This window comes from Alexandromys fortis, unplaced genomic scaffold, assembly GCF_014885135.2.
Source record: "Alexandromys fortis isolate MF-2015 unplaced genomic scaffold, M_Fortis_MF-2015_v1.1 scaffold_13, whole genome shotgun sequence".
Lineage (NCBI taxonomy): Eukaryota > Metazoa > Chordata > Mammalia > Rodentia > Cricetidae > Alexandromys > Alexandromys fortis.
The window spans coordinates 10,550,360-10,572,317 of record NW_026067908.1 but is presented as its reverse complement, the minus strand read 5'-3'; the positions used below and the strand labels follow the sequence as shown (position 1 = coordinate 10,572,317).

The window sequence follows — 21,958 nt, the reverse complement described above, 5'->3', positions numbered from 1 at the left end:
TCTATAAGTATCTATATTCTTCTACAAGGCAATTTAATTGTTAATTATGTGTGTATAAATATATACGTATATATGTGAGCTAATTATAATTACTATACAACATAGTTGGGAATACTCAGCCAATCCCTTTGCCATTAAAAATACATCATTTGGGACTGGAGAAATGTACCAGCAATTATGATCATTGACTGTTCTTCCAGAGGATCTGGGTTTGAGTCCCGGTACCCACATGATGGCTCACAACCATCTGTAACTACAGTTCTGGGGATCTAATGTCCTCTGTTGACCACCATGGCACTGGGTATGCACATGACACCCCATGGTGAATTGAATGAGAATTGTCCCTCTAAGTTTTCTTTTTATTATTATTTTTATTCACTGAGTCTTTGTGAGATACAGTACTGAATGGGAGGGAGAGTGTGCCTTCTTAGAGTCTTAAAGTCACTGCCTGCAGTCCAGGGCGCCCTCGACAGATGCAGTGTGCAAGCCATGGGGGGATGTGTGGAATGACAGTGTTCACGTTGGGCTGTGATGTCCTTGTCCATATTTTCCATCTCTTTCCTCAGCGCTTTTCAGTGTCGCGACTCAGGTATCACAGGTGGATAAGATACCTATTAAGAGCAGCCTCACCTGTCCTTGCTGCCTTTCTTACACAGTGAGGCAGTTAGGCCCACCTGGACATCTTCCCAATGACTTGTGAATTGCCTCCAGTCCCCCTTGGAAAGGGGATGCCGACAAGGGAGCCGACAGTGAGCAGTTCAGTGGGGAGACAGATGCGCTCGCGGCAGTCAGCAGCGTTAGGAGAAACTAGTTGGGCAACCCATGTGCTGGTCTCATAACGGGAGGGCTAGGATGCTCTTCGAGATGCTAACAATCCCCAAGAAAACTCATTTCTGACATTTTTTGGGAATTACATGGGGCTGGTTAATAAGGAGGCAGGGTATGGTTCTGATATTTGCCTTCTGGGGGTTAGGTTCTAAAATGACAAAATGCCAGAGAGTCTGCTTGGAGCCTGAAGCACAGACGGAGATGTTTCTCATTCTGTGGTGCTCTCACACACTTTCAGTCCTGACCTTGACACCCTTTTAGATCCTTGGATCCCCCAAGGACCCTGGCCAGCACTGTTCCTACAGGTAGCATTTAAGGTGGACAATCTAGTGTGGATGTTGGGAAACTTCCACACTAGATGGCTGGTAAATGCTTAGGCTCTGGGGCTGTCATGTGTCACAACTCTTCAGCTCTGCCAGAGCAGCACAGAAGCAGCCACAGACCAGACATAAACACAAAAGTCTCATTCTGCTTTTGCTTCCTGTGCATTCCAGGCAAGTGATACACCATTGAGCCACCTCTGCTGCCCTGTGTTCCAATAACATTTTACTTACTTCGAGACATTGGAAGTCAGCCTTTATGTAATCAGCATGAAGTATGTCTTTTGATATTTTCCCTCCAACAGTTAAAACATAGGAAAGTCATTGAAATCTCACAGAGTATATAAAGACAGACAAGTGACTGGAGCTGGCTCACAGGCTAGAATTCAGTCCTGCCAGAGTACAGCTATTGCTCTGTAAGATTTCGAAACTCTCTCCCTTTCTTTCCACTAGCAGAGGCAAGAATACCTTTTGCAGGATCTTTACTTTTGACACGTAGTGTAGCTCACCAAGAAAAGCTGGCACACCCACCCAAATGAGCCATTAGGGAAAAATCACACCGTGCCCCCCTTCTCCTTTTGTGTCATGGGTGTTATAAATGGCTCTGGAGAGTCATCCTGGCTCCTGCAGCATTTTTAACGAGCAGAGCGAGGGTAAGTTTTAGATGATCAAAGGCAGTCGCATCTTTTAATAGGCCCGTGCCTCCGTGTTCTGCTCCAGCATGAAGCTGAGAGTCAGCAAGATGTCTAGATAATCAACTTGATGTTCCTGCTGAGACGTGGTCTATCAGGAGGGTTTAGACAGAGTATTTTGGAGCCTAAATCGGGGGGGGGGGGTGCATTTTATGCTTCTCTAGTCTCAAAATATTTAACATGAAAACAGGATTCCACTTTTTATACACGCGTGCTCCTAAAGGGAGATCATCTGCCCTCTTTAGCAGGTGCAGTGGTTTGCATGAGATGTTCCCCCTAGGTCTCAGACATTTGAATAGTTGATCTTCAGTGGTTGACTGTTGGTGAAAGATCAGGAGGCGTGGTCTCGCCGGAGGAAGTATGTCACTGTGGGCAGGCTTTGAGGTGCCCAACCACTCTTGCTGTTTGTAGTTAGCTCTCCCTATTTCCTATTTTCAGTTTGAGTCTCACCATGGTGGACTCTTACCCTTTGAAACTATAAGCCCAGATAAGCCATTCCTTCTCTGAGTTGCCTTGGTCATCGTGGTTTTTATCACAGCAATAGAAAATGAACTAACACAGTAGGAAACAGAACACAAGAGAGCCTTCCTATGTTTGTAGCACTAATCTTCACTACGGTTAGACCAGGTTCCAGCATTTCGCTCCAGCTGCGGGGCAGAGGGGTCACCAGCACTCGGGGTGCCCACACAATGCTTTAGTTTGGTTGGTGTCTTAGTTTGGGTTTTGATTGCTGGGAAAAGACACCATGACCACGGCAACTATATAAATGAAAACCTTTAACTGGGGGGACTTGCTTACAGTTTCAGAGGGTCAGTCCATTATCATCATGGCATCACGGTAGGGAGCTTGGTGGCATGCAGGCAGATGTGGTGATGGAGCTGAGAGTCCTACATCTTGACTCAGAGGCAACAGGAAGTTGACTGACCGTTACATTGAGGGAAGCTCAAGCAAAAGAGACCTCAACAAGGCCACACCTCCTAATAGTGCCATCATCATTGACCTGCCAGGTGAAATGCTCACAGTAGGAAGGTGAGAAGATCAAGGAACAGTTAGTGGGGCTGGATACAAGGCAGAGCTGCTAAAATTCCTTCTCAGGGGGACATAAGCAACACCCATTATCACCTTCTGAGGCCCCAGTAACAAATTGAAGCCTGATTGCTCCAAAGTTCACTGCAGAGAACCAAGGAGTTTATTGCGCTTCCTTACAGTGTGTAGGTGAGGGTTGTGAGTATTGGTCCCCCAGCAGGCACACCTGGAAAACCTTTACTCATCAGGGATGAGAGCTTCTCTCTGGTTGTATAGATGGATCCTCTTCCCCTAGTCTTCCCTGCTTCTATACTCTCTTCCATACCCCAGGCAAAGGTGCTGTAACAGGTAGGAGGCTGAATACTTAGGTGAGGGTCTCTTCCCAGAGCCTCCAAGAGAGAATCTAAACAATCCACAAACTCAGCTGGGATGATCCTTTGGGATTAGGAGAAGTTGAACTCCCCAAAATGGTTATTTCTTGTCTGGGAGGAGAGTCTCTCTGTCTCTCTGTCTCCTCTCTCTCGCTCTCGCCCTCTCTGTCTCTCTCCCTCTCTCTCTCTCTCTCTCTCTCTCTCTCTCTCTCTCTCTCTCTCTCTCTCACACACACACACACACACACACACACACACACACACACACGGACCATCTTAACCACAGCTGGCAGAATCATGGATTGGTATGGGCCTGGGGCATAGTGTGATGTGGCTGGTTCTCACTTAGACTTTAGAACTGCAACACATGGGTGTGAACGGCTGGCTCTTCTAGCTAACTGAGGCTGTCAATACCTTCTTCTTGGAGACTCCAGCTCTCCTAGTGTAAACATCCATGTAGTAGGCCGGCCATGGGCTTGTGCCTATAATCCTAACATGTGAATAACTGAGGCAGGATGATCGCTGTGAATTCCGGGTCTGCCCTGGATTGAGACCCTGCCTCGCTGCCTCTCAGTAGGAATGATAAACAGTTTCCATCCGTGAGGGACTGTACTACCATTAAAGGTTCAGTGCTGATGGGAAAGTCCAGGAAGTGGAGGACACGGTTGCATTCGTTCATGTGTCCATTTCCTTATTCCCCAGCATGCCCTGTTCTCTGTGATTTCTGTTTGGAAACAGATGCTTAATGATGCCTCGGGCACCCGAAGCTTTCGTGATCAAGATCAGAAAGTGGCAGTAGACACAGATTTATAGACACATGCCAGCAGCATATAGGGGGATAGGAGGTACTTGAAATTAAAAACAGAAACTTTCTGACTAGGAAACACAAAGAAAATGACCTCGTTTTTTATCAGAGTTCAGTACAAATGATAAAATAAAATCATCTTCCTTGCATTGGCAGAGGCTAGGTTCCAAGTCTCCAGAGGATTCCTGGATCTCTAGATAGTCCTAGACTCTATGATGGCAAAGGATTCTACTAAGCACCCCGTGGTACAGGTGGTCCCTCAAAAAAGAAGTACTTGACCCAAACATCAGTAGTGCTGATGGGAGCTAGTCACAGGGGTACAATTTCCTGTAGTCACAAGGGAAGAGACACTGAAGTGTCTGATAAGTCACAGCAGTGGCCACTATGCAGTTCTCAACCATGATGGAAGGATCTGTTGCTGCGAGGAATGGTATATAAGGGGCCTCTAGAAGTCAGGTCTACTGAAGGCCAGAGCAGGCCCCGGATCAATCAACCTAAAGTGCATGCTTTTTTTCTTCCTGTGGTCTCTCTGTGTCAATCCCAAACAATAGAATATAATACAAGCTATGTAGATACTTTAAATTTTTCAACTTTTCCAAACCAAGTATGATGGTGAACACATGTACCCAGCTTTAGGAGGTTAAGGTGGGGAGGTAGCAAGCTGGAGGCTAGTCTGTTCTATATGACAACATTTTGTTTCAAAATATAAGATGAAATGAAATGAAATACAATAAAATATAATTTTAATATGTACATGGAAGTTTCTGTTCCACCTGGTCCCGCAACTGTTCAGTTCCAAAGAAACACAAAGGGGCTTATATTAACTATAAACTGGCTGATCTATTGCTCAGTCTTATTACTAATTAGCTCTTACAACTTAAATTAACCCATAATTCTTATCTATGTTTAGCCACATGCCTTGGTACCTTTTCTCAGTTAGGCATTCTCATCTTGCTTCCTCTGCGTCTGGGTGGTGACTGACTCTCTGTCTTTCCTTTTCCCAGAATTCTCCTAGTCTGGTTGCTGTGACTGTATTTCTTGCCAGGATTTTATTAAACCAACATGAGTGACAAATCTTTACAGGGTGCAAGAGCATTGTCCCACAACATTATTATTCACATTAAAAAGAGACGGGCAAAATTAGATATTTAGTTAAATATTTTCTAAAATGGAATTATTTCCAAGTGTAATCAGTGTAAAAATATGGAGGTGCTTTATTATTTTTTGTGCCAAGTTTTTGGGATTTGCTGTATATTCTTATAGAACAACTCAGCGTGGCCAGTTGTCTTTCAATCACTCAATTGATACCTATGGAATGCAGTCATAGTATTGGGCAGTGTAACTCTGGAGGTCCCTGTTCCTAAGACTCCATGTATGACAACTTGCCTTGTATTCTCTGGGGCCCAGCAGCATTGCTAAAACTCGGAAATCCTGAGAGGCATACATAATTGCTGGGACAGTCCCAGCCTCTTAGAGATGATGCAAGCGTTATAGGATGAGGAGAGGCTGGGGTTCAGTGTTGTCTTAAGCTAACCTTCTGCTTCTCCTTCTCAGGTGCCTCCTCTCCAGACATGGAGCCCAGCTATGGGGGAGGCCTCTTTGACATGGTAAAAGGTGGTGCCGGGAGGCTCTTCAGTAATCTGAAGGACAACTTGAAGGATACCCTCAAAGACACATCCTCTCGAGTCATCCAGTCTGTTAGCAGGTGAGGCTGGTGACACCTGGGCTCCCCAAGGGATCTGGCTGTGTGCCAACTGCTTACTGGACTCACATAGTGTCAACTCGGTGACGTAATTGCCAACGCTGACCAACAGGGAAATGGCACTGGAACCATAATGCTAAGTCCCTTTGAGGCTACAAGCACAGTCTGTGGGACTCAGCTCATTGGTATGCTGGCATGGGATGGCCACCATCTTTAGCTTTACAAATGTTGGGGGTTCTAATATAATATCTGTGCTTATAAACAATGTGGCATAAGGCAAGGTAATGAATTCTCTGATAGGATTTGTCTTTGAGTGGCTTGGGGATTAGATCAGGTCATGCACAGACAGTCTGAGGATGGGAACCGAAGCAGAACTTTAGGAGCCTGCTGGTCCCTCAACATTTACTTAGCAGAGGAAGTTAATCTCTCTTCCCCTATATGAAAATTCTTATATAAATAATGTAACAACTTTTATATTCTTAAGAATTAAAAATTTATTTGCTTATTTTTGGTTACAATATTCAGTTTTGAATCGGAAATCAAATGCCAAATCCAATATATTGATTGGCATTTTAATCTTGCTTCAAAGGCAAACTTTCCTGTTTTTTCTGTTGTTTATCTAAGATGTTGGTAGGAGAGAAAGGGACTTTTGTTTTTTCTCAGCTTCTTCTTTCTCTCCCCTTAGCAGTTCACAGTTTGGAAATAGAGGTCCAGAGGGTCAGACACTTTGGGACTGTTGGCTTTAGGGAAGACAGAGCAGTTTTTTTCTAAGATTGACCCGGTGCATCAAGGAGCATGTGTAGGGTGGCAGCAAGCACAGGTGGGTGGTGTAGCTGGAGGATGTGGGCTGCCTTCTCTCATCGATGCCTCCTTGGTAGAGGGAAGAGATTGCAGAGAGTTAAAAATATGCCCACCGGACGCAAGTGCTCCAGTTCCTGATGTTTAAATGGAGAGATCGCCACGTTTGATTGTTCTAATGAGTGCCCTCTCCTGTCTTACTTTTAGCTACACAAAGGGAGACCTAGACTTCACTTATGTCACCTCCAGAATTATCGGTAAGTGTCTCGTGTTTATCAGCTGCTCTTCAGTGCCGTTCCCCCCGGCAGCAGATCGTTTGAACCCGTTCTCTCTGTGTGTGACCTCTCCTAGTGATGTCCTTTCCTCTGGACAACGTTGACATAGGATTCAGGAATCAGGTGGATGACATCCGGAGCTTTTTGGATTCCAGACATCTTGACCATTACACAGTATACAACCTGTCACCCAAGTCATACCGAACTGCCAAGTTTCACAGTCGGGTAAGGAATTTTCACCCTGGGGAAGGGTTCTTGAGGACACTGTAGCATCACTATTTGTATGGTTGGGGGGTCTTGAACTTGCTGAGATCCTGTTGTTGCTGTCTCTCAAGTTCTGGTATTATATATATTATATTTATGCTTGCCCTTCCACATCTCACCTTGGTAATACAATCTCAAACATTCATAATGGAGAGATCAGCTACCGACATTTATAAAGTATTTACACGGCATGCAGAAGTTTACATGTGACGCCATACACAGCAGAATGAAAAGGCCCAGAGAGATGAGGGGTCTTTCCGCAAACCACAGAGCTAGCAAGTGGCTTTCTGCTTCTGGTTTTGAGCATCAGCCTGGGCTGACAGCTGACACGGAAAAAGCTAGATTATCTTTTCAATTTTAATCAGCCTTTTAAAAAAGCTTTTTGAACAAGGTAAAGGAATATTCTTAGTTTCTGACTAGGCAGGGCATGGTGGGAGCCTGCTTGGGTTTAAATCTGATATCATGCCTGATACTTTTGGCTTCTGAGTTCTTGGTTGACTTACCGAAATAAGGCGTTGCTGCTCTCTGTCTGTCTATGTTCCTGCCTGCCTGTCTGTTTCTCTTATCTTCAAATATTTGTGGCTTATCCTTTAGATATGGTTAGTTCTATAACTTCATCTGGATCTGTTAAAAATAGGAGTGGCTTTTTTTTGCATAGACATTTAGGAAGAGATGGCTCAGTGGGTAAAGATGCTTGTTAGCTGCCAAACCTGATGACCTAAACTCAGTACCTGGGACCCACAGAAGAAGGGAACTGACTTTCACAAGTTGTCCTCTGACTTTTACACATGTGCCAAGGCATAGATGTGGGCACATACATACACAAAATAAACGAGTAAATGTTAAAAAAAAAAAAGGTGAACTTTGATTTCGGGCATGCAAACCAATGGACCCTCACTTTTATGCTAGACCACGTTTTTGCTTAAGGCTCTGATCACTCTTGACAATCTCTGGGTTTAGTTTCCACATCCGTCCAACACACAAAAAAGCCTTGCTCCATGGGCTCTCCCAAATCCCCTTCTGCCCTACCGATCAACAAGATAGGAAAGTTTTGCTAAGGATCTTTTCGACTTGATCTTAGAACACGCTTGAACCTCCGTGTGCATCAGAACGGCTCAGAGGGCTTCTGCTTCAGGCAGATGGGGGTGGGGCAAGGAGCCTGCATTTCTCAGTACTTCTGGGACTCTTCCCTTACCCTTGCAGTCCTGGGCACTTGTCCTTGCTGCGGGGATCCCTCTTTGAGAAGCACTCACAAGGCTGTTTTGAAGCTGGTATGACCTGTAGTCTGAGCACTCTGGAGGCAGAGGCAGGAGGAGAACAAATTCACGGCTAACCTGGGCTACACATCAGGTTCAAGGATAGCCTGGGCTAAATAAATAGCAAGGCCTTCTCTCAGACAGTCAGACAGACAGGCATGCAGGCAGGCAGAAACAGACAGATAAGCGAACAAAAACTATCTCGAAGTGGTTGGATTGAAGTTGCCACTCTGTGATAAGAGTTTTGCGTGCAATTCTTTAAAAATCTATCACAATAAACTAACCTTCCAGTTGTTATTTCCTCCATTATATAATTCTAAGCAGGTGAACTTCAAACATTGATGGACCCCAATGTTCTAATGGAACACAACTGTCTTTTTTGTTTATTGAGGCAGGTTCTTGCTACGTACCCCAGACTGGTCTGGAATTTCCATTCTTCCTTCTTTAGCTCTCGGGTGCTAGGATTGCAAGTGTGGAGCACTACGCTTAAATATTTGAGGCTGAGTTGTTTTTTCTTTCTCATTTGGAGACTAAGTGAATGCCATTATTTTCACAACTGAAGGACGATGGAATATTCTGAGCAGTATTTCATAGAAACTTCATTTGCTTTTGATATATTTGTGACAGCCTCGGTTTTCTACTGAAAGAAGTAAATTTGTAAGATTGGCACAGAAGCATTTATATATGTAAAGATATGCTTGAGTATCATTTTTTCAAAAGCCCCCTCCTCATTCTGGTAGTGTGTGTGTGTGTGTGTGTGTGTGTGTGTGTGCGCGCGCGCGCGCGTGCGTGTGCGGGAACACATGGAAACCAGAGGCTGACATCAGGGCATCTTCTCTAATTGATTCTCTTTCTTAGTTCTTGCGACCTGGTCTTTCACTGGACCCTGAGCTTGCGGTCTCAGCTAGACTGGCTGGCCAGTGAGCCCTCGAGACCTGCCATGCCCTCTCCTCAGTGCTGGGGTTATAGATGTTCTCATTCTTGCATGAGAAACACTTTCCCTGCTGAGCCCTATAAAGGTATTTATAAATAAAGTCACCTAATAGTGTAGTTCAAGCTCTCGCTACTGGTCTTAATTGGCAGAAGGGAGCAGGGATTACATACTGAACATCTACCTTGGGTTGCTTTCATGTGCCCTGAGAGAGAAGGACCTTGTTTATTTAATTTGAACTACAGAACAGCGCCCAGCATGGCTAATAAATGTTTCCTAAAATAACAAACGTGCCAAGAATTCTTAAACATTGGAGCTATAATAGAAATATTTGGTTCTTGCTGTCAAAGCACTTAAGCCTGGTTGGAAAGAGAATGCAGGGTGTTCTAAAGGCGAATGTGAATAACTGTGGAGCCCATGGAGATGCTCAGTGCTGGGAGGCAGACGTGCAGCTGGTCCCAGAGTGGGACGCACAGCGGACGTGGAAGAAGTGGTGTCGTTTCTCTTCTAAGCAGGGGTAGAATGTGTCTTCGAAGGCATCATGAGGGCTTTGCTTCTCTAGCTTCGTCACGCACTGCCCTTCATTACTAGAATCTGTGTGCTACTCAAGGATGCACAAGTGATGTACACACTCACACACTCTCACCACTCAACAGTGCACTCGCACACAGTACTTTTGCATGGACTATGCCTTCTCCCTAAAAGCCGCCTGAGCTACAGCCCCCCCCCACACCCTTTCCTTTGCTGGTCTTTCTTCACTAAGGGGAGAGGTCACACACCCCAGGCTTTTACACTTTTTTCCCACACCGTGGATGTCACGGCATCTATAAACCTTCCTGAGAGTCCCAGCAGAGTTGGTCAGAAGGGAACTGGACATGCTGGCCTGTGTTTCTCAGTCCTTAGTTACGGGAAGATGGTCCCCAAATCTACATTTCCCCCTCAGCCCTACCTTTTTGGTTCATCTCTTTGCAAAGCCATTGCTCATCTCTCCCAGCACTGACTCTGTGAGTTGATTGGCAGCTCACTGATACATGCTTAGATAATCTGACGTCGTAGTTCCTATCCTCCAGGCAGTGAGGACTGGAGCCATGCTCTCCTGTTTCCAGTTTAGCGAAGGGCTAGGTCTGCCCCTTAACCTCATTTTAATAAACGTAGGTGTATTTTCCCATAAAGCATCATCGGGAATGGCATGCTGCAGGACTGATGTCACTCACAGACTCATAGACTCTAGCTCTGCCTGTGTGGAGCCTGAACTCGGTCACATCCCCTTTGATTACATGGTTGAATTTTGGGGTAGAGGTCATAGTGGTGGAGACAGGTGGTAGCAGGAAAATTTTAATTTTTCTGAGGGTTTTTTTCTCCTGTGGTTTGATGAACTTCCATGGTTTTAAGCATTATAAAGTGAGGAAAATCATATGAGAAAATCACACGACAGTTTTATAGTATTTTCAGATGTGGCAGGATGCAGTTACATAAGAAAGGAATTTTGTAGTCTCAAGTTAGTAAAGGGGCTTACACAAAACTAATATTGGCAAATAAACTTATAATGAAATCAAGGCACGGGAATGCCCATTCAGGATTACCAAATAGGTACAATCTTTTTTATTATGATTTATAGAAAATATCTACCCTTGGGGATTAAAAGTATCAATGCTGTTGATGGCATTTGAAGAAGCATAAGATGAATTGGCTAAGCCAAATACTCTTCTTGAAAATTATTTCCTTTGTTACGTTTATTCATATACCTGTGTGGGTTTTTATATAACATGTGTGTAGGTGCCTGTATAAGCCAAAAGATGGCATCAGATCCCCTGGAACTGGAGTTCCAAATGGCTATGAGCTGCCCAAAGTATGTGCTGGGAACTCAACCTGAGTCACTTGGAAGAGCAGTATATGATGTTATGTTGAGCCAGTTCTAGCCCTGAGACAAATATTCTTAACCTGAATGACAAACACTAATAGAGATGCTGTATTTTTAGATCAGTTGGTGGGCTATGGAGAGCTTCAACCCCGTGCTTGTACTTTAAAAACATTACAGGAAAAGTGTATATAGTAATGATGCCATTTTAACCACTTGAAGTAATCCAGTTTCACTATGGCACTCAGCGATGTTGTATAACCATCACCGCTATCTAGATCTAAACCCTTTTTATTATCCCCATTGTTAACATTGTACCCATCTCCCCTCTCTCTCCCTCCCTCTCTATCCCCTCCCTCCTGTTCTCTTTCAGCATGTGTGTGTGTGTGTGTGTGTGTGTGTGTGTGTGTGTGTGTGTGTCTGGGTGTCTGTGCAGGTTTGTAGCTAGGCCCTTTAATATTAAGAATCTTTGCATCACTCATTTCTTGCCAATATTGCTGGAAAAACTAAAAATCTGGATGAATAGAGATCAGGTCTAACCTTGCCCAGTGTTCTGAAGTTCTGAGAATGCCATTCAGTGCTGCCCAGGCCCACCCTTCTCTGTCCACCTATGAAGGATGGTACTAGGTTAATAGTTAGTAGTAGTTAGTAAACGGTCCTGTTAGTAGTGGAGAAACCAGTCACCAACCAGAAACCAGTTGGTACTTTCATATTCTTTGTTCATATGTGTTATTTCCAGATCCTGTAAAATTTATGTTTTGCCTTTGAAAACAGCTCAGTTTTTGGAAGGTGTATTAATGACTTGAATTTTTACAGGGCCCTTGACTGCAAGTCAGGGTCTTCCCTCCTTCCTTCTAGAGTCCACTGAAGACGTCCCTGCTGCAGAGAGAACTTATCACTTTCTCTCTTTGACTGCATACATTAGTGTCTGAACAGGAAACGGGAAGGTAGAAACAGATCTCTGGACTGGGGGCCAGAGGCTCACAAAGTGCAATTGCACAACCTTCTGTGAACTGAATGTCTCCCCTTAGGGAAAGGGCAGCTACTGCCTTACAAATGCATTATGAAGCTACTGCTAAAAACTATAGGCAGGGTGTCACAGTGGAATTTATTATATTTATTGGGATGAAATCCTATATTATACACAAATTATAAGCTTTAAAAATTACCTTAGACTCATGTCTCAATTGTTCATTTTACCAAACAAGACCTTCCACGGCTATTTGGACTCATGTATAAAATGATTATAATAGCCAAGTGTTGTAGTGCTTGCCTTTAATCCTAGCATTTGGGTGGTAGAGTCAAGTAGATCTCTGTGAGTTTGAGGCCAGCCTGTCTAGTTTCAGAGATAGTTCCAGGACAGCTAGGGCTACAGAGAGAAACCCTGTCTCAAAACCATCCCCTGTAAAAGGGTGATTATGACAATAACAGCACCCATCTCACAAGTACCCTCCGGTAGTGGTATTTGCTCTACCCATCACCTTGGGCTGTCTGGCCCGAGAGAGGCGAGGCGGTGCTTCTTGTCTGCAGACATGACCTCTTAAAAGGGAAGAAAGGGACAGTCGTTCACTCTCTCCTGTGGTGGTTAGAGATGGGGCAGCTGGTTCCATTCACCCCCGAGCAAAACGAAAGACCATGCTGGCTGTTTACCTTGTTGTGTAACCCCTGAGTGTATCCTGATAAAACCTTGATACCCCTTTAAATGGGCGCTCATGGTTTTGCCTGTACCCCTTCGTTCCTCCTTCCCTCCATCCACCCATTTCCTCCTCCTTCCTCTTCCTCTCTTTATAGTGTTGGGGCTCAAACCTAGGGCCTCATGTATGGAAATCAAACATTCTACCAACCGAACACCATCCCTAACCTGCACCGTCTTTTACCATGTGCTTATTGTAAGAAATGAATTTGATGAGGAGTGCCTGACCTGGAGTAAGTACCCCATAAGTGGTGGCCCAGGTTGACACTGGCAATAGTAGAATTTCATGACTGGTGACTGAAATACTCCTGTCTTCCAGTGATGATGAACTAATCAGGAAACACCAGTTAGGGCCAGCCAGTCTGTCGCTCTGCTTCACTGTTGACTCTTGTGCTTAGAGCACTGTTTAGCTCAAGATGGGCGTCACCTAGCTCCAGCCCTTCAGCTGCCTTGGCCTCTGCTTCTAGTATCATGGTGGGCCTGTAGCTGACATGATACTCTCTGATGCTCAGTGACCCCAGGAGTGTTCAGGGAGGCTGAAGATGGTGTAATGAAGTGCCATGCAGTCTAGGATCAGGCTTATTGCGTCGAGTGTGACCTAGAGAATCACAGAAAAACTGGCACTGATCAGATTCCTAATTTGGAGGGGAGGTGTTTCTGTCTTAATGTTTTCCCTCCTTTAGACAGAGAACATGTTTCTTTAAAAAAAATTGTAATTATGTGTTTGCCTAGTGCTATGTAATTATATATCAACTAAAGATATAATTACGGAGCACATTAAATTAATATTATTTGCTTGATTGATTTAATGATTCTAGAGCTGTTGGCCTATTGTGCTAAGAACAGCGTAGCCAGCTTTTAGCTGAGATTCACTTCAGGTATTGACAGGTGATGTGTGGGTGGTTAGTGTACAGTTTTTAAAAGCTTTAAAAATACTGCCTCTGGGAAAAGAAATCTTGTATTTTCACTCTGTTGTAGTCTAAAAAAAAAAAAAACCCAACAAATTTGATCCACCTGTTCATTCTCAAGATATTCATGTAGAGGCTGGAGAGGTGGCTCAGTGTTTAAGAGCATTTGCTGGTTTTGTAGAGTTCATCTTTCAGCATCCAGGCAGGACAGCTCACAACCTCTTCCAGCCCCAGCCCCAGGGGATCTTACACCCTCTTCTGGCCCCTGTGTGTACCCGCACACGTGTGCACATAGTATAAATGAAAATGGGATAAATCCTTTAAAAATGATATTAGACAAATTCTATTACAAAAAAAAGAGACTGCCAAGTAGGACTTATTCCTTTAGTTTTTATTCATCCATCCCCTCAGCAGCAACCCACCTGAGACACAGACACCCGGCAGCGAGGTGACCAAGAGGAGAAGTCATGCTTTCTCTTTTCACGGAACTCAGAAGCTAGGGAGGGAGACAGAACCCTCGGTTCAGTACAGCTGACAATAAACTTACCCTCATCCCCACAACGATCCTCAAATACCCAACACCCATGAGAATGAAAGCCTGAGACGGTCAGCGCAGGTGGTCAAGGGTAACTGCAATGAGAAAACCCATCCTGAATCTGCAGCTATGCTGTTCTACGAATAAAAACTGGAACAGATGAACACAGGCCAGGATATGGACACAACCGTGACTGTTCTAGCTGTGACGGTCAGAGATAAGAGGACACTGAACTTGGGCTTTGAATGGGATACTAAAGTTTTCCAAGGATGTGAACACCACAGACAGGAAACAGGATCGGCAGACCTGTGTTTTATAATCTCCCTGGCAACAACATTTATTCTCCTAATTTTTCAACTGTTTCATTCGGTAAGTCATTTCTATTCCTTGAGCAGTCATCAGCGGGGAGCCTTTGGGAAGTAAACAGTGGGCCAGAGAGCTCTGACCCGTGTTGGTTAGAAGGGGTTAGCCATTGTGGAGTTTAAGCTGACAGACCTGAGCTCGCATCTCCTGGACCTTAGGGTAGTTATGTGAAGTGTTTCACACACTTGGTTTAACACGCCACATCTGTTATTGCCAAGGGTGTAGAAAAATGGGTAACGTGGAAGTTCCTCTTCACCCACGGTCATTGTATAGCAAAAGGGCTACAGATCAACAAAAAAGAGCAGACTGTCTGGGCAGACCAGAAAGGCAATTCCCACCTTTGTTTCGTAAGGTCAGCACACACAGATAATTTCTCATTTATATTTTTATTAGTATTATCTGGTGACCAGGAAAGGGCCAGTCAATGAGATTTCTCCCGTCTCCCTTCCCAGTGTCAAGCACAGGGAGCTTGAAGTGTCTGAGTTTTCTTAGCCCAGTTTTTTCTACGCCACGTTGAATGCCTTGTTGATTCCATCCCTCTTTCTGGCCACTCAAAGACACAAGCATGGGTGTCCCCCTTGTCACCTCTCTTAAGTGCACTCCTGTGCACAGCCACTGCAGCCCCATGAGCACTTACTGGGACTGTCTCCTGAGTTGCTGAGGTGTGTTTGTACCCCACTGCCACTGAGCTAAGCCACCACCACCCCTTCCTTCACCTTCCCACCATCTTACTGACCCCTGAATGATTCTTTTGCCTCCTTCTGTTGGAAAATGCAGATCCCAGAGTAAGTCTTTTCAAATAGCCTTCTCTCCCTCCTCCTCCTCCTGGTGTGAATGTAGGTGTGTGTACACGGATGGGTGCAGTCTGAGGCTAAGACACTGGGTATCTACCTAGATAGACCTCCACTTTATTTCTTGGCAGAGACTCTCTTGATAGACCTGAAGCTCATAGCTAGCTGGCCCAGGGGTTTTGTGGGCTCTGGGGATAAGATCCAGTTCTGGTCTTCATTCTTGCCTGCAAACCTTTTATCAACTGAGCCATCCCCTAATCCTATTCTTTAGGCCTCCTGTGGTCTGCCCTTCACCCACACTCCTACCTCACAGGCTCAGTGTTTTCAGTCTGATCCCAGAGCTTTGCATTGGCAATGGCTTGGTAAAAATAATAATGATTGCTGACCTTTATTGACCAACTTGTGTGTGTCAGCAACAGACCAAGCCCTGGCAGTTGATATTCCTGCAATACTGACAGAAATGAGGACAGAAAGGGTTAAAGATGTAAAGTTTCCCCAAGCCCAAACTTCTTACTATTAGACGGACTAGTAAATATATGCAGTCAGTCAGGGCACATGCCCTGCATGGTGAGGCAGTTGGTCATCTAGCCCGGGCTGCTGAAGCTAATGGATAATGCTCAAAAGACCTGGGCTTAACAGTGTGACCGCAGACGACTCACCTCTGAGAGTCAATTTTCCCATCAACAAAGTTGTCATCTAATCAATACATGTCTTCTTTGTTCTCCAGATCAGGCCAAGCAGCATCAAGGCAGGACTCTAACACATCCAACATGTATGTTAAATGAAGATAGGACATAGTTCCCCTGCGGAGAAAACTAAGACACATAAGCCACCCTGGCTCACTCTGTAGGACTTTTCATGTTATGAGGAGAGCTTAGATGACCGTAGAGACCACAGGATCTAAGAGCAACATCTAGAAGAAGGATACTGGAAACTGAATTCTGTGCCACCAAAGGGAAAAAAAATCGGAGTGCTAGCAGAAATTGCCTAGTTGACTCAAAATGTACTTCTAAATGTGTTTTAATATCTTTAGTGAAACAGACTTATTTCATTAAAACAAAACAAAAAACTAGTGTATTAAGTCAGGTTAGCCCTCCTGTAATCCTGTTACTCAGTAGGCTGATGCAGGAGGGTGATGGATGGATTCAAGATCAGCTGGGCTATGTACTTGAGACCCTGGATTATAAAAATGACTGTGTGATGCTTCTCTTTCTGCATTTAGATCCTTTTTCCAACTCTGTCTGCATCGCAATATGCCACAATGCGACTTCCAGTGGTGTAACCCATGACTGTGGAGATCCTAACAAATGATTGCATTAAGCCTGTCGTTCTGCATTTAGACCCTGTCTCGTATACGGAGAAAGGACAGGATGCCGCTTCCAGATGTTGTGTGTGATGTGTGTTTATGGAGACGGGAAAATTCATTTCTTTCCTCCATTTCTTCAGGTCTCAGAATGCAGCTGGCCCATCAGGCAGGCCCCAAGTCTACACAACTTGTTTGCTGTGTGTCGGAATATGTACAACTGGCTACTGCAGAATCCCAAAAATGTCTGCGTTGTCCACTGCTTGGTGAGTATTCTTTGGTCCTTCTGCCTGGTGAGGCTTTGGTGAAATATGGGCAGCTGTATCCAGAAGGGCGACCTCTGAGCTCAACAGCACTTACTGAGCCTCTGTTTAGAGGTAGAACAATGCCAGGCAGGTAAAAAATGAGGGGAGGGAAAAAATGATGTATTACTTTGAAAACTTATTTTCTTATTTGTGGCCTTTCCGCTAGTCCCCTAAAGGTAAAACAATTGAGGGAAGAATCTATTATTCTTGATGGTGCCCTATTTTTTTTTTTTTTTGAGATGAATTCCTACTGTGTAGTCCAAACAGGTCCTGAATTCATGGCAATCCTCCCGCCGCTCAGTTTCCCAAGTGATGGGATTATGGGTGTTTGCCACAGAACTTGACTTTATTCTTGGCTTGATGTTTGAGAGAGAGAGAGAGAAGTCTGAGTTCAGAGCATACATAATGCAGGGGTTCTAACCTGTGCTGAGTATCTTAAAAGAGGTAGGAAAAGAGTTGTGGATACACGGGTTAAAAAAAAATGCACTGAGCTTTGTATGGATATGATGGGTATAAACAGTTTCAATTTTCTCAACAAGTTGTGTTTAAATAAAAATAAGAGAAATTGACATTTATGCCCTTGTGAGTAGTTTCATGGACCAGCTGCATTTCCAAATAATTTCCAAAGGGATTGTTGGTTTGGGTTTTCTCCAGTCCCTTTCTCTAGCCCTTCCCTCAGGCTTCTTAACAGTTTTTTTTTTTTTTAAACTCAACTTCTAGCAAAACCTTTCTCATTCTTGGGTGTTTTTCACAGCACAGACATTCCCACTGTGCAGCTAAACATCACCTGTGGCATTTAACACATAGCATCACCCCAGGCCGTTCCCTGCCCACTTCCCACTGGTCTGTCCTCTTGAGGGAAGAAACTTTCTCTGAACTTTGCCACAGAAGATCTGAGCAAGTGGCTGTGTCTATGAACACAGTGAGCCTGGGCATAAGCGCTGGAAATAGTCTATTCCTCCTGCAAACATCCGTCCGTTTGTAGGGATGCTGTTTGTTGTTTTGTTTTGCTGAGGCTACTGGATGACTTTCACCTCTGTGGGAGCCAGCTGGCTGAAAAAGAGAAGCCATTTGAAGAACCTTTTTATATTTCTGTTTCAACTCCCCAGTCCTTGGCAAGCGATACAAAACACTCGGTTGTCTGTAAGCATTTAATGTCTGAGGCCGCAGGGCTCAGCTTTTAGAGCCACAATGGATCACTCAAAGAACAGGTTGCTTTTAGGGCCTAGGCAGTCTTAAGTGCATTGGGGATTTTCACTTACATTTTTTTTTCTCAAAGTTTAAGAGAGGCTAGAGGCGCCCCAGCTCTCATAATGCAATCACAGCGAATTAAAAATCCAAGACTTTGTGGATTCATCTGGGGATTTGATTGCCATGGTCATTACAGTGACCAAAATAAAGGGACTGACATGCAGTTTGAGACGTTCCAGTGATGAGCACACTTCTCATGAACTGTTGGTCACCCTAAGCCACCCTTGTGTAGTCCCTGGCTTCCTGTAACCACGTGCAAGTTCAAGAAAACCATGAAAGAAGGCGGGAGAAGTGTCTCAATGATTAAGAGTGCCTGCTTTTCTTACCGAGGACCCAAGTTCAGTTCTCAGAACCCATGTCTGGTAACATCTGCTTGTAACTATAGCTCCGGTGATCTAATGCCCTCTTCTGATCTTAGGTACCAGACATGCACTTGGTACACGAACATATAATCAGACAAAGCAACCATGCACATAAAAAAAAAAAATAGAAAAAAAAAGATGACATGAAACGAGGCTGGAGCGATGGCTCAGTGGATATCTTATCTAAGGTGGAGTTGGATGCAGCTTCAGGCTCTAAGCATCCGACCGATGTGATCACGGTGAAGCCCCATGAAGAGTGTCAGAGGCCTATGATGAGTGCCTGGAGGAAGTGCCGTGCTGGCTGCCAGCCTTGTGAAAGGCTTGGGCAGAAGTCTGGCTTGTTATGGATAGCTATAGTGTTTAGAACTCCTGACTCCCCAAGGCATAGATTCTTCTCTGGGCAGCATCAACAGCTGTTCTTGGAGGCAGAGCCATCATCTTTTCCACTTCTGGCTGAGCTTAAATGAAGACAGTCTGACCAGAGCTCATTCAGTGTCTTGCTGGCTGGGGCCCACCAAAGACTGACATGTTAGGTATGTCCAGAGATGTGCATTCCAAATGGTAACGGCTTTTTGATGGAATCCAAAGGAAGAAGAATGGCAGGGATTGATCTGGCTTTAATCCGGACTCAGAAGGGCTGATGGACTGGAAAGGCACGTCAGATATGTGAAGGACTGCCTGAGCAGAAGGAGTGGGCTTCTCCCTTCATGGAGGGAAGCGTAAAAAAAGGTGCTGACCAGAAGTTGTAGAGGAAAAGTCGGGAGTGGTGGCCCACACCTTTAAGTGCTAGCACTTGGTGGGCAGAGGCAAGCGGATCTCTGAGTTGAGGCTAACCCTCTTCTGTTTACCAGTGAGCTCCAGTGAGGGCTACGTGGTGAGACTGCCTGATAAACAAACAAACAAAATGTGGAGGAGCAGACTTTAACTCATCATCCATAATAGGAAACAGTTTGTAAACTGGTGTGAGCCACCTCGAATAGAAGCAATTTCCCTTTTACTTGTTCTAGGAGAGGCTTAGCTTTCTTCCATCAGCTGGGTTACCGGATGTTGTCACAAGGCAACCATAGACTGGGTGACTTAAGTGGTAGAGATTCCATTTCTCATGGAGAATATGGAGGTTGTAAGCCGAGCTCAGGCTGTTTGCAGATCTAGCAGGTCTGCTTCCTTCCAAGGGGGCACACACATAGGCGTCCTCTCCCAGGAAGGGAGGGGACAGAGAAAGAGAAAGAATCCATAAGGGCCTCTTGCTCATGACCTAACTATACCAGAACCCCAGCCTCCAGTTCCGGTGCCCTTACATGAGGAATTAACATTTCAATACATGAATTTCAGGAGGAGACAGTCAATTTATAACACATCGGTTTTTACAATGAATGAAGTTTTTTGTATTAATGAACATACAGTATGAGTGGAGTACATACATAGCACCTTCCAAAGGTGGCATCTAACTGGAGGCTCTTTACTTCTATTATTTGCTTACTTCACGACAGTGCCTCTAGTCCAGAGTTGGTCTAGGTCTCAGAAAGTATATGCAAGTGGAGTTTATTTTGCTGAGCCTCTTGGTGAACATTGCGTCAGTTTTATCCTGAGAAAAGTCTTTCCTTGCTGCTGTCTGATTTCACAGCAGGGCCAGATTTTTGGTCTTGAACAATTCTGAAGTGAAAGGCACCGATAGTTAGGAGGTGCCTCTGTTTTCTCTCTTCTCTGTAAGCGGGCTTTTCCCAGATTTGATGTTTCTGACGAGTCTGTGGGTCTTCTTTGACAGGATGGACGGGCCGCGTCATCAATTCTGGTTGGTGCTATGTTCATTTTCTGCAATCTCTACTCTACTCCTGGCCCCGCTGTTCGATTGCTCTATGCAAAACGACCAGGAATTGGACTGTCTCCATCCCATAGGAGGTACAGAGATGGAGGTGCAGGGTGTGGTGCCTGGTACTGCGGGAGGCTGGCCCCATGGGAGCTCTCATTCAATCTTTTTCTAATTGACCTGGTGTTATCCTGAACAATGGTGACAGTTAAGATGGGTAAGAATTTTAAGTTTGCATGCAGGTTCATGAAAGTCTGTGATTTTGAAACTGAAAGGGAACTTTTAAAAATGCCAATGTTTACTGAATGAAAAAAGGAAATAAAAAAAGGAAGGTCCTGACTGCTTCTTGGTAGGGCAGAGGAGAAAGTTTATTGTAGAGAAAAGGAAGAGTGCAGCCAGAGGCAGGGACATCTGGGAGAATCCAGAGTGGACATAGCCAGACTGAGCTGGGCCATGTGGGGAGAAGGGGAGGAGTATGGAGAGAGGAGAGAGAGAAACTGGGAGCAGCAGTCAAGAGGGCAGAGGTACAAAACGGGGGAGGGGTAACCAAAATGTCTGGAGCCCCTGGGCTGGAGGGTTCAGGGGGTAGAAGGTGGGGTATGCAAGTTATATTTTGTAACAGGTAGGGACTGAGGGATCCTGGGAGAACCTGGTGGCCAGGTCTGCTTGGATATGTTACATAGGCACCTCAGCTGTTTGTCCTAGGATTTGAGACTTAACATTCTGCTTTGCTCCTTTAAGAGGAGAGGAAGCATGAGAGAGAATGACAAGAAGGCTGTGCTAAGCACCAGTCTAAAAACACCCACTGGACATAGCTCGAACGTTCTCTCCAGTCCCAGCTCCCAGCGCCTTCTGGTTTGTGCTTTAGGTCTTCATTGAGATACACTGGTGATCACTGCGTGAAAATGCATCAACACAGAGAGAGTATGTGCTTTAGAGCTTGATTTTTCTCATGACTGAGATGTGGGGATGTAATAAATAGATCTAGGTTATACTAGATAATGTGCAAATGACTTTAAAGAAATCCCTTCTTTAGATATCTGGTTTATTGCCTTCCCTAGAGTTGGAATTAGTTTCTCTGTTCTTACTTAAATTTTATCTTCTCACTTCTTTGGATAAAATTCCTGATAATAAATTCTAAAGCTTATCTAAATCTGCCTTTTGCTGACATGCTTAATCTGCTAGATACAACACAAATATATGTCCAAATATTGGGCTAGCATAGCACTGCCACAAGCTTTAGACTGAGCAAACACCCTTCTATCAGTTCAGCATATCAACGAAAGCAAGCTTTTTCTCATTTTAAAAAAGACTTATTTATCTTTATGTTATGTATATGGGTGTTTTGCCTACATGTATATATGTACTACACATACATACCTGGTGCCTGTGAGAGCAGAAGAGGGTGGCAGATCCTCTTGGACCTGACGTTACAGAGTGGGTGAGCAACCATATGGGTGCTGGGAACCAAACCTGGGTCCTCTGTAAGAGCAGCAAGTGCTCTTAACCACTGA

At 44.6% G+C, this 21,958-nt stretch overlaps 1 protein-coding gene across 10 annotated transcripts in view; it reads left to right on the top strand.

Moving 5' to 3' along the window:
* Dnajc6 (DnaJ heat shock protein family (Hsp40) member C6) overlaps window positions 1-21,958 on the top strand; it is a 148,061-nt gene that overhangs the window by 98,966 nt on the left and 27,137 nt on the right. For all 10 annotated transcript variants that reach the window (XM_050136124.1, XM_050136133.1, XM_050136132.1 and 7 more), the window contains 5 exons: window positions 5,597-5,747; window positions 6,750-6,799; window positions 6,894-7,042; window positions 16,863-16,985; window positions 20,403-20,536. In XM_050136124.1, coding sequence (XP_049992081.1) covers window positions 5,597-5,747; window positions 6,750-6,799; window positions 6,894-7,042; window positions 16,863-16,985; window positions 20,403-20,536 — 607 coding nt within the window. The remainder of the gene's footprint in view (window positions 1-5,596; window positions 5,748-6,749; window positions 6,800-6,893; window positions 7,043-16,862; window positions 16,986-20,402; window positions 20,537-21,958) is intronic.